Source organism: Nicotiana attenuata, chromosome 4 (genome assembly GCF_001879085.1).
Source record: "Nicotiana attenuata strain UT chromosome 4, NIATTr2, whole genome shotgun sequence".
Classification (NCBI taxonomy): Eukaryota; Viridiplantae; Streptophyta; class Magnoliopsida; order Solanales; family Solanaceae; genus Nicotiana; species Nicotiana attenuata.
In genome coordinates this window covers 11,693,287-11,705,967 of record NC_031992.1, presented here as the reverse complement: position 1 = coordinate 11,705,967, position 12,681 = coordinate 11,693,287, and the positions used below count along the sequence as shown (strand labels likewise).

General features: G+C 38.6%; 1 protein-coding gene across 1 annotated transcript; it reads left to right on the top strand.

Moving 5' to 3' along the window:
* LOC109225002 (rhodanese-like domain-containing protein 7) lies at positions 7,052-12,073 on the top strand. Its single transcript, XM_019389590.1, has 5 exons — positions 7,052-7,507; positions 8,460-8,711; positions 8,842-8,940; positions 10,199-10,483; positions 11,509-12,073. The coding sequence occupies exons 1-5, from the start codon at positions 7,115-7,117 to the stop codon at positions 11,884-11,886; spliced, it is 1,407 nt and encodes a 468-aa protein (XP_019245135.1). The 5' UTR covers positions 7,052-7,114; the 3' UTR covers positions 11,887-12,073.

Genomic DNA, 12,681 nt, shown 5'->3' with positions numbered 1-12,681 from the left:
GAAAACTAAATATTTACATATAATTTAAATAATACTCAAAATATCATAGCTTACTTAAAAAAAACTAATTAAACAACTATTTTTTTTAATTTTTCTATTTTCTCTTTACAAATAAAAATAAAATATTCTATAAGTATATGAATATATATATATATATATATATATATATATATATATACACATTAAAATAGAATAGAATTTGGGTGTGGTCAAAAATTAGGTGTTCACAGGATGTTGCAGTTAATTGGTACGAGTCTTGGGAGTTGTCCAGAGGTGAGAATGCTCCTCCAGTTGTATGGCAGGAGTTTACAAAAGCTTTTCTTCATCATTATCTGCCACCAGAGCTTAGGCGGGCCAGAGTTGATAGGTTCTTGACCCTTCGGCAGGGTAACATAAGTGTTCGGGAGTACAGTCTTTAATTTGATTCGTTGGCTAGGCATGCTCCCATTATTATATCTAAGATGGAGGATCGGGTTCACTGGTTCATGATGGGATTAGAGACGCACTTGCTTAACGATTGTATGTTGGTCTCACTTCAGCCAGACATGGATATTTCTCGTATTCAGGCATACACTCAGGGTGTAGAGGAGTGTAAGCAGAAACAGAGGGCTAATCGTGAACATGATAGGGCCCAGAATAAGAAAGCGAGGTCTTCGGGTCCTTCTGTGAGTTTGGAGGTGGTCAGAGAGAACAGTACCCGAGGCATCCAGCCCAGCCATCGGCCAGCGCACCCCCCCAGTTTGGTAGTAAGAGATTTGATCGTTCCACATATTCAGGGCCTGGTCAGAATTCCAGGGCCTCAAGTTCTCAATATAGGGGTAAGTCAAGTCAGATGAGGCCACCCTTGCCACGATATGCTCAGTGTGGTAAGCAGCATGCCAGGCAATGTCGTATGGGATTGGGTATTTGTTCTACTTGTGGTTATCCGGGCAACGTTATAAGGCATTATCTGACGAGAGGTGATGCAAGCATAGCTCAGTCAGCAGGATCTATAGCTGGTTCGTCATCATTACTACGCCCCCCGGGAAAGGTTCACAAGTAACAATGAGTTGTGGTAGAGGCAGAGGCGGAGCATCTAGCTCGAGCGGTCCTCAAAACCGCATTTATGCGTTGGCAGGACGACAAGATTAGGAGTCATCACCTGATGTTGTTACAGGTATATTATCAGTCTCCTCATATGATGTATATGCACTGATTGACCCAGGTTCCACCTTATCATATGTTACTCCATTGGGGACTCTGTGATAGCTAAGGTCGATATACCGTAGCGGACCTAATCGAGTTAGATATGGTAGAATTTGATGGTATAATGGGTATGGATTGGTTGGCTTCTTGTCATGCCAACATTGATTGTAGATCAAAGATAGTCCGATTTCAATTTCCAGGGGAGCCTGTTTTGGAGTGGAATGGTAATACGGCGTCGACGAGAGGTAGATTTATTTCCTATCTCAAGGCAAAGAAGATGACCAGAAAGGGCTGTATTTACCACTTAGTTCGGGTTCAAGATGTGGAAGTAGAGTCACCAACCATCAGTCCATCCGTGTGGTTAATGAGTTTCCCGGTGAGCTTCCGGGTCTTCCGCGAGAGCGAAAAATTGAGTTTGCTATTGACCTACTATCAGCTACTCATCCAATATCTATTCCTCCCTGTAGAATGGCCCCCGCAGAGCTGAAAGAGTTAAGGAACAACTAAAGGACTTGCTTGAAAAAGGCTTTATCAGACCTAGTACATCACTGCAGGGAGCACCTGTGTTATTTGTAAGGAAGAAAGATGGTTCCTTATGGATGTGTATTGATTATAGGCAGTTAAATAAGGTGACGATAAAAAATAAGTACCCGCTCCCGAGGATTGATGATTTATTTGATCAGTTGCAAGGTGCCAAGTGTTTTTCAATGATAGACTTAAGGTTCGGGTACCATCAGGTAAGGGTTAAGGAGGAAGATATTCCGAAGACAACATTCAAGACCAGATACGGCTTGAGTTTCGTGTTATGTCGTTCGGTTTGACCAATGCCCCAGCAGTATTCATGGATTTGATGAACCGTGTATTCAGGCCCTTTTTAGACCTATTCGTAATTATATTTATCGATGATATATTGCTGTATTCCCATTCAGAGGCTGAGCATGGAGATCATTTGCGTATTGTGCTCAGAGTTCTACAAAAAGGGAATTTGTATGCAAAATTCTCTAAATGTGAATTCTGGTTGAACTCTGTAGCTTTCCTTGGGCATATCATTTCGGGTAAAGGCATCCGGGTGGATACACAAAATATTGAGGCAATAAAGACTTGGCCTAGACCCACAACACCGACAGAGGTTCGTAGCTTTCTCAGCTTGGCATCTATTACAGGAGATTTGTAGAGGGATTTTCTTCCCTTTCAGCACCTTTGACAAAGTTGACTCACAAGGGAGCAAAGTTTTAATAGACTGATTAACTTCAGCACCAGTTCTAACGCTCCCAGAAGGGACCGATGGTTATGTTATCTATTGTGACGCTTCAAGCGTTGGATTGGGTTGTGTGCTGATGCAGCATGGTAAGGTTGTAGCTTATAATTCTAGACAACTAAGAAAACACGAGAAGAACTACCCGACCCACGATTTAGAGTTAGCCGCTGTGATTCATGCACTAAAGATGTGGAGGCACTACTTGTATGGCATTCATGTTGATATCTATTCGGATCATAAGAGCCTCCAGTATATCTTCAAGCAAAAGGAATTGAATTTACGTCAAAGGAGATGGTTGGAGCTTCTTAAAGACTATGATGTTGATATTTTATACCATTCAGGGAAGGCGAACGTAGTAGCCGACACCCTTAGCCGTAGATCTATGGGTAGCCTGTCATATTTACAGCCAGAAAAGAGGAGAATAGCCCATATGATTCATCAGCTAGCTTGTCTTGGAGTTCGGTTACTGGACTCAGGTGATATTGGAATTACTATTCAGGATACGGCAACATCCTCTTTAGTAACTGAAGTAGAGGAACGCCGGTACGAGGATCCTGTGTTAGTTCATTATAGGGATACCACCCCTCAAAAGGAGAAGACACCGTTTGAAACTATAAAAGATGGGGTCCTCAGATATTGAGCACGATTATGTGTCCCTAATGTTGCAGGGCTGCGTTGGCAGGTTATGGGAGAAACTCACTATTCTCATTATTCTATCCATCCAGGATCGACAAAGATATATCACGATATCAGGGAAGTATATTGGTGGGACGGAATGAAAAAAGATATAACGGAGTTTGTTGCTCAGTATCCTAATTGTCATTAGGTTAAGATTGAGCATCAAAAACCCGGTGGATTATTGCTGGCTATGGAGATTCCGACTTGGAAATGGGAAGTAATCAATATGGATTTCATCATCGGCTTACCTCGTACCCAGCGTAAGTTCGATTCGATATGGGTGATTGTTGATAGGCTTACAAAGTCAGCCCATTTTCTGCCCGTTAGGACTATATATTCCGCAAAGGATTATGCAAGGCTTTATATTAAGGAGATAGTACGACTGCATGGTGTCCCTGTATCTATTATCTTGGATAGAGGAGCTCAATTTACAACTAACTTTTGGAGGTCCTTCCAAAAAGAACTGGGGACTTAGGTAAGTCTTAGTACATCATTTCATCCCTAGACAGACGGACAGGCTGAGCGTACTATTCAGACACTTGAGGATATTTTACGAGCTTGTGTGATAGACTTCAAAGGTAGTTGGGATGATCATCTACCGCTTATTGAGATCGCATATAATAATAGCTACCATTCCAGTATTCAGATGGCTACATACGAAGCTCTTTACGGACGAAAGTGTAGGTCGCCTATAGGGTGGTTTGATGTTGGGAAAACTACGTTAGTAGGAGCAAAATTGGTACAACAGGCAGTCGAGAAAATTAAGCTTATACAGGAAAGGCTATTAGCAACTCAAAGCCGTCACAAGTCTTACGCGGATAATCGACGGCGAGACTTGGAGTTTCAGGTTGACGATTGGGTATTCCTAAAGGTATAACCGATGAAAGGTGTTATGAGCTTCGGTAAGAAAGGAAAACTTAGCCCTCGGTACATTGGGCCATATAGGATCATACGCAAGGTACGCCAGGTAGCATATGAGTTAGACTTGCTTTCGGACTTGGAGTCTGTACATCCAGTCTTTCATGTGTCTATGCTCCGTAAATGTATCGAAGATCCTTCTAGAATCGTGTCAGTTGATGATGTTCAGGTCTCAGAGAAGCTATCATATGATGAAACTCCCATTGCTATATTAGACAGGCAGGTTCAGATATTGAGAACTAAAGACGTAGCTTCGGTGAAAGTACTATGGAGAAACAACAATGTGGAAGAAATGACTTGGGACGCTGAGGAAGACCTGAAGTCTAGATATCCCTACTTATTTCCTCCTCCAGAGAAGGGTCGACTGAGACATCACGACCTTAAGGTACGTTTATGGATTCTTGTGTTAGTTATTGTCATTCGTCGTGTGAGGCCATTGTCGTTATTGATGATCGAAAGATGTTACATCTCGCGTTTTCGTACGTTAAAGTTTCGTCTTTAGTTAATCGACGTAGACTCGGGGATGAGATTATCTTGAGGTTAACGTATTTATGCTATTTATAACAAGCGATAAGTAAGTGCCATAAAAGATGAAGGGCACACGAATTAAAGAAAATGAGTTCCGCTGAAAGTTGTCGATATGGGATAAATTCGAGATATAATACCCGATATTTATGGACTAGTACCATATAAGGTACTATATGACCGTGATAGTATGATGTATAAAGTATATTAAAAATGAGTAGTATTTTAAGTTATTTGAGATAATTCTTAATTATGTGGGTAATTGGTTAATTATCGGGTAATGGGACATTACCTAATTAACTAATAAGTTGGATAAAGATTAAAATCCCCACCCCCACCCCCACCCCTACGTGGCAGAAAGCCACTTCTTAGACAAATGACTCTTAGTCATTTTGGTTAGGTGGCAAAGTAATGTGTTAAGTACAAGACACTTCATTTCTCATACCTTGAATACAAAGACTTGTAAAAGTAATGTGTTAAGTACACAACACTTCATTTCTCATATTTTGAATACAAAGACACTACCATCAGAACGTTAGTAATTCTTACATGTTTTCAACAAAACTTCTTGCAACCAAAAGATTCCAACGAGAATTATTAGAACCTTAGCAACGTAAAATTTTGCGGTTCTAAAGGAGTACGGTGCAACCTTTTTCAAGAATATCATACGGATTTTTTTCTACTCCAGGTATGTTAAGGCTATCCCTTCTTTCCTTTTGGCATGATCCATACGATACAAACGAAACGAGCAAATGCACAACTTCCATAAATGACTCTATTCATAGAAATGCTAGAGATGCTTATGTTCTTGATTCCCCGTGTGTTTTATTATTCTATCATCTGTTCATGGGTCTCAGAAAATATGTAAGTTGATAAAGTTTACTTCATGACATTAATCAAAGGCATAATGTTCTTATGACTTTCCGAAAGATTTTATTGACGTACTTCTCATGCATTGCATTCATTTATACATATACATTGACCCATGACTAGATGGTGTTATATATGCGTATATATGTAAATATATGTATATGGGATACGAGAAAAGGTTACGGTGTTATATACGCACCGCCACCTGATTAGTTGGTATATGTTGATGATGTTGCCCACAGTGGCCGAGATGATATGATGGGATGACCTCAAAAGCTTGATGATGTTATGTACACCTATACCTATGCATGAAACGACATTTACACGCACGCGCATGATATTATAACTTTTTCAGGACTTGCAAAGTTATTTAGACTTACAGGCGGAATTCCTTATTCTATGTTTTATCTATGTTTCTTATGTACTGATTTCATGCCTTACATACTCAGTACATTATTCGTACTGGTGCCCTATTTCCCGGGGCCTGCGTTTCATGCCCGCAGGTGCAGGTAGGCAAGCTGACGGTCCCCTTGCTTAGGATCCTTGATCAGCTAGAGTTGACGTGCTCCACTTGATCCAGAGTTGCTTTTAATTTTGGTACGATATGCTTGTATACATATATGGGTATGACCTGGCCGAGTCCCGTCCTAGAGCAATTGTATTTTCTATTAGAGGTCTATAGACAGTTATGTATAGTTGGACAGTATGTGGCCTTGTCGGCTTTCAGTTTTGGGTATACAGTTGTCTATAGCAGCCTTGCCGGCTCGCCCATTGTATTCCGCCTGTATATGTACATATGTCGTTTGGATAGGTTTCCTTCACGTATATTATTCATGTTTATATCTTAAACGCATGCTTAAGGATGTTCGACATGTAGGATTTGGGCACCTGTCGCGACTTATCGATATGGGTCGTGACAAAATGATATTTCAATTATCCCAAATGACTAATAGTAAAGTTAAATTATCTAACAAAGTTATATGTTTTGTTTGTGACATCAAAGTTAAAATTATGTATTTATCACTTAGAAGGTCAGTCAATTAAATTTCTTTAACTTTTCGATAGCTAAATACCTATTTACCCTCTAAACTATCAATCTTTGTCGATTTTTATTTTCTTAATATCATGATATCTTTTTCGTTAATCCATATTATGAACTTACCAATAAAATATTTATAAAGTAAACAAGTAAAAGTATTTTTAAGCATATATAATAAAAATAATTGAACATGCAATCTTATAAAAATTTAAAAATATTAATTTAAGGACCCGTTTGGCCATAAAAAAATTATTTTTATTTTTTTCAAAATTAGTGTTTGGCTATGAAAATTTATTTCACTTGAAGTTGAATTTTAAAATTTTTCTGAAATTTGAAAAATTCCAAAATTTATTTTCAATATTTTCACTTCAAATCACTCACAAAAAAAATTAAGAAACGGCTCCACATTATATTCATGTCCAAACAGAACTCTAATTTTTAAATGTCATTTTCATTTGAAATAGAATTTATTTTTTTCCGAAATTTTATTGTCCAAACGACCACTTAATTAAAATTATACAGTTTGGTATCATACTTGAAATCCCATAATTTTTTCTGGAAAAAAGGAAGAAGTGTAAAAAAGAGAGAACATTACATGGGGGCATAGGGAAATTGGAGTGAGTGTACATGTACATGTCTCAATGCAACCCAATCCATTTTTTGCCTATACAAGAAGTGCGGCACTCAGAATGCTATCATCAACTCCCTTTTCACCAAACCCTAATCGCACCATGAAAGCCACCTCCGAGGTACCAAACAAAGTCCCCGCCTTTCCTTTCTTTTCTAATCCCAAAATTGATATTTCGAATTTCCCACAAAATAAACGTGCACCCTCTACTGAGTGCTTCTCTGCAACAGCAGCCACCACAAACCCTGTTCCGTTACTGAAAGTTAATGCTTCGAGGAATGAGGAGGTTGAAGGCAGTGACCTGAGCACTGACCCGCTACTTGTGGTGGTTTCTTTTTATAAATTTGCTGATTTCCCTGACCATGCTGATTTGAGGAAACCTTTAAAGGAGCTCTGTGAGCAACTGGTAATTCTTGCCTTTTTACTTTACTTAGAGTTTGATATCTTTTGTTGCATTGTAGAATGTTTAAGCTTTTCTTAGATTTAAGTTATATATATCTGTTCCTTTATTATAGCTTCAAATGTTTAATACTATTGTTTAGTCGGCGATATTGTTTAATGCATATGGAATTTGTTTTTGCTGAGCTTGTGCGTGCCCTTTTGGATTATTGATTATTCATTCGTGCTTTGGGTTGGTGTGATTGCTTAAAGTATCTGCATTTGTTAAATGTACATTGAGGAATATATTCGTTGAGCTTGCCAAATTGATCCATGATATCTTTCTTGAAACTGCTTAAAATATTTCAAGTGTCTAAGTTGGAGGTTCTGCTGTTGGGCAGTATTTGTAGATAAGCACTACCCTGATTGAGGTAGGCCAGAAAGCTGGTTGCTTTGCTTTGTATGTGGAGAGTCTGTATTTTCTCTATTATGTCTGTTAGACTGGATGAAAAGTTAAATTTCCGTTTTGTTTAATTCAGAATAATTGGTAAAGTTAGTGGAAGCATCATGCTTCTGCTCTCCCTTAATTCTTGATCAATAAATGCATGCCTCTCTCTTCACCTCTGTTCATCTATACCCCCTTGCAAATTTCTCCTTAACCAGATCTGTAGTTTCTTTTTTTGTTTGTTTGTTTGTTTGGTCGGTTAACCAGGTCTTTAGTTTTGATCACATTAAAGTAATTAAGATGTTTTTTCAAGGAACTATAAGAAGTTTTATCTTGTTTTTCCTCTCATCATTTTTGCTTGTTATTGCTGTCATTGATAAAATAGTAGCTGCCCATTACATGACATGTTTGATGTATGTTCTCTGTATGGGTTGTCGATCCTTTTCCCTTTATTTAGTTCCTCTTCCAAGTATAGTTCTGTTTGATAATACATTTTTCAACGCGACTTGTTCCTCACTAAGCTGATCAAATTCAGCGTGTTTCAGGTGGTATTATTCTTGCTCCTGAAGGAATCAATGGGAGCATATGTGGTACGCCGGATTCAGTGGAAAGTGTTCTTGCATTCATTCAAAGTGATGAGCGTCTGAAGGGGCTTAGACTGATTGAGTCACCAGTGAGCCCTGAGGAAGAGGCCCTTCATCATGGACATACGAGCAGCTCTCCTCTTGCAGCGGGTGAGGATGCTCCCTTTAGGTGGGATCATGTGAGGGTGAAGCTCAAAAAAGAGGTTGGTTTGCTGGCCAAGTGCGACAGAGTTGCTTCACATTAATGAGAATGCCCATCTCCCTCAGATGTTGGAAATTGCTTTAATATACATCCTTTTAGTATGAAGCACTCATCATATGTTTCTTGAACAGATAGTTACACTTGGAATGCCTTCTGTTTCACCCATTGAAAAAGTTGGCAAGTACATTAAACCGAAGGATTGGAATGCATTGATTAGTGATCCAGATGTTGTAAGTTCTTTAGTTTCAGTAGCATCCTTGTTGTTTAATTATTGATTCATCTGTTCTTGAAGAATCTTATTGCATCAACATAAAAATTCTGACATGTAGCTTACTCATTACATAAGCTTGATCCTAAAATTCATCTAATTCACTTCATGTCCTTTGGTTGAGTGGGAATAAAGTCATGCATATCTTAAATCACTTATTTGAACCATCATTTGTGTACTGTAGCTCATACCTGTAAAAATTGCTCGGACTAGTTTTTTCATCCAACAGATAGCATCCTTACATTTTCCACATTATTGAATCTTAAAGAGGTATCACGAGGGTTTTCAATGCATAAATTGGACTTAATACTGTGTTAGATCCGCCTTTTTGCTTGTCAGTTAGACTTATAACCATGGCCCATGGTGGATTGGAAGGTTGAATCTGTTTAATCTGGAAAGATTACATGCCTTCTTAATGTTGAATTTTAGAGCATTCAACCCCTTGTTTGAACCCTGAAACTTGAGTTAGGTGGGATATTGGTTTCATCTTTCCTTTACAGTGTTGTCACGACATTCTACTTTGTCTATAATCTTCATTCATTACGTCCCAAGAGAACAGGATAGGATATGCAAACTTGTTTAGTGTAGAAAAAGCAAGCTTTCCTGTCTAGGTTATGTAGCAATTCAGAATATCGAAATTTGTTTGTATGGGTGGCTGAGTGAATTAGTGGATAAGTGTTCATTTTTCCTACTTCTACGTACTCCATGTTTCGAACTTAAGCCAATAAATCTTTCTCCACTAGCCCCAAAACATAGCAATACAAGTTGTAATAGCACACAAATAAGGAAACATAAACGGAAGAAACATGACGATAAGTAAAAGAAATAGGAAAGTACAGACTAAGAAGAAACCACTCTGGAAAGACCTGTAACTATGCTGCGGCATGTCGTCTCTGCGCCTGGCCAATAAACTGTCGAAGATCTGTGGTTTATAATGTCTTGGTCATCTAGTTATTGGGGCTCTATGGGAGAAGAGCTTCCAATTTGAAAAGTCTCTTCAAATGTGCTCTGTAGGAATTCATTATGCATTCCTGATACACTTCAGGATTTTCTGTTTGAAATGAAATACTTGTAAATCTACTTCTTAAAGAAGCATTTCTGACGCTAAAAGACATGCTATCCCCCCCAAGGACCAACTATAGAAACAAATACATCACTCAAGAAAACTATCATGGCCTTCAGTTGTGATCCTTCACTAAATTTCAGTATTACTCAATTAGGTTGTGATTGATGTTCGCAATGACTATGAAATTAGAGTTGGGAAGTTCAAGGGGGCAGTTGATCCTTGTACCACAGCATTCCGGGATTTTCCATTTTGGGTGGACGATCGATTTAAACTTGCTGATTCAGAAGACAAGTTGGAGTCTTCTGGTTCTACTGGAGCATCAGATAAGCTGACAAAGGAAAAAGGAGACAAAAAGGTTCCCCGAGTTGCAATGTACTGTACAGGTGGAATTCGATGTGAGAAAGCTTCAAGTTTTCTCCTCAGCAAAGGCTTTGAAGAGGTAAAAAATTAAATCAAAATGGTTTATTCCTAGGGGTCTTAAGGCAACCACGAAGTTTCTCATGCCATATGCTTGGTAAAACATGTGCCTTTTAAAGACTGCACTTTGAATTGTCTTTTTACATTCTTTGAAAGATACCTCTTATACTCTTGCTTCTTCTTCTTCTTCTTCTTCTTCTTCTCATCCTCAGTTTCTGAAACCCGCCCCCTCCCCGGCGGAAGTAAGAAGAAAAAAGCACACACAAAAGCGGGAAAGATACATTGAGAAACACAAGAAAGGAGAGCTTTTTCTTGGGCCTAAGGCTCATGCATTTCTCTCTTATCATTGTGTTGTATGTAATATGTATATTATGATTGAGCAATCTATGTGCGTGTGTTTTTTAGAACCACCAGCAACCCCCACACCCGCTGGCTAATCAAAGTAACTAAAGAGGTGAAAAACGAGAACCCACTGAACCAGTGGCGGAGTCAGGATTTTTGTTAAGGAGGTTCAAAAAAGAAAAAAAAAATTGAAAAAAATTGTAACTATGGGAGTTGAATCAATGACCTTATAGAGGTTTTGAACCTCATTGACCACTAAGCTATGCTTTTAGGCTTTGTCAAGTGGATTCAAAACATAATATATAGAGGTAACAAAACAGGTTTTGCTTTATATATACGATGTAATTTTTCGGCGAAGGGCGTTCGGAGTTTGGGTGAACACCCTTCTGCCCCCCTAAATTCGTCCCTGCATTAAACCATGTAGGTTACATCTATTTGCGGTGCAGTAACATGAACATCTCAGCCTATCAAAGACGAAAGAACCAAGGATATACACAAATATCTTCTAACAATTAGACTTTATAATCCCAGTGTTGTAAGTTGCTCCTCACGAGCAAATTCTTCAAACACCTTAGTTTGCAAACCGATGAGGTCAAGAATTCTTTTGTTTGGTTATAACATGCTACTAATGCATCATCACAAGATGCAGTTTTTTAATTGCTCAGAGGATCTTGTTTCATGATGTTTTCGGCTGATTATTACCAGGTTTATCATCTAGAAGGTGGGATTTTAAGGTACCTGGAGGAAGTTCCCAAGACAGAGAGCCTTTGGGAGGGGGAATGCTTCGTGTTTGACAAGCGGGTTTCTGTTGAGCATGGTTTAGTGCAGGGATCGTTCAAACTTTGCTACGGATGCAAGAAACCAGTGAGCGATGCTGACATGGAATCCCCAGAATGGGAGTACGCCGTCTCCTGTCCATACTGCTTTGCCTCAAAATCTGAAGAAGAAAAGGAAAGGGCAAGAGCTCGACAGAAGCAGTTTGAGAGATGGGGTATCATCGGTGGTCCAGATAAGGGACGCAGACCTGAAAAGACAGTGGATATGAATGAGCATTCTGCTACTCAGATATCAAAATCGTCATAACCGTCTAAATTTTCCATAGAATTGGACGTTTCTGTACCAATTTTCTTTTGGAGAGTAAAATTTCTTACTACTTTTTAAGAACTAAAGTTACTTCCTTAGGAATGGCAGTATTTCTGAAAACTGTTCTGTTATACTTTCTGATACAGACTAAGGAATAAGCAAGCACTTCCCTTCATTTTTCCTCTCACTTGATCTCCCACAAAACATGTATAAATCCGGTAACCAAAGCAAAGACGTTACAGTAGTGATTTTTGGTGGTAATTGGCATTTGTATATTCACCTTGATTTATTCTATTTTTTGTAAACAAATCAAGAAAAGAGAAGATGGAATTCCTTAATGAAATTTTACTATAGTAGTAAATCAGGATCTGACATGAACTTAAAGGTTATGGTTTTCATCAACTGTAGTATCATAGATTTTCAGTTAACATTTTTATGGAGTCAATTCACAATGTAAAAAGATCTAATAATACTTACTAGGTTTGGTTCCACTTTGTAGCTCGCGAACAACCACCGAGCCCCAAATTTAAAATTTAGACAACTACGTAGATGTATAATTAGTGTGGAATGTTGTATATCATTAGGGATGGGCTGAATTTGGGCGGGTCAAGATGAATTAGGTTTAATTCAGCCGGGTCAAGATGAATTAGGTTAATAAATAGATCATTGCCCAATAGCACAAAGTGTACTTGGGCTAAGAAGGGCTGGATCAAGATGTACTAAACAATGGGTCATAGCCCAACCCGCCCAACTTGACCCATGTTTTAGAACCATGCTTATCTTACATAAAAAATT

Coding starts and splice junctions, on each gene's coding strand:
- LOC109225002 (XM_019389590.1), top strand. CDS start 7,115: ATGCAACCCAATCCATTTTTTGCCTATACAAGAAGTGCGGCACTCAGA. Junction 7,508..8,459: donor AGGAGCTCTGTGAGCAACTG/GTAATTCTTGCC, acceptor GATCAAATTCAG/CGTGTTTCAGGTGGTATTAT. Junction 8,712..8,841: donor GGGTGAAGCTCAAAAAAGAG/GTTGGTTTGCTG, acceptor TTTCTTGAACAG/ATAGTTACACTTGGAATGCC.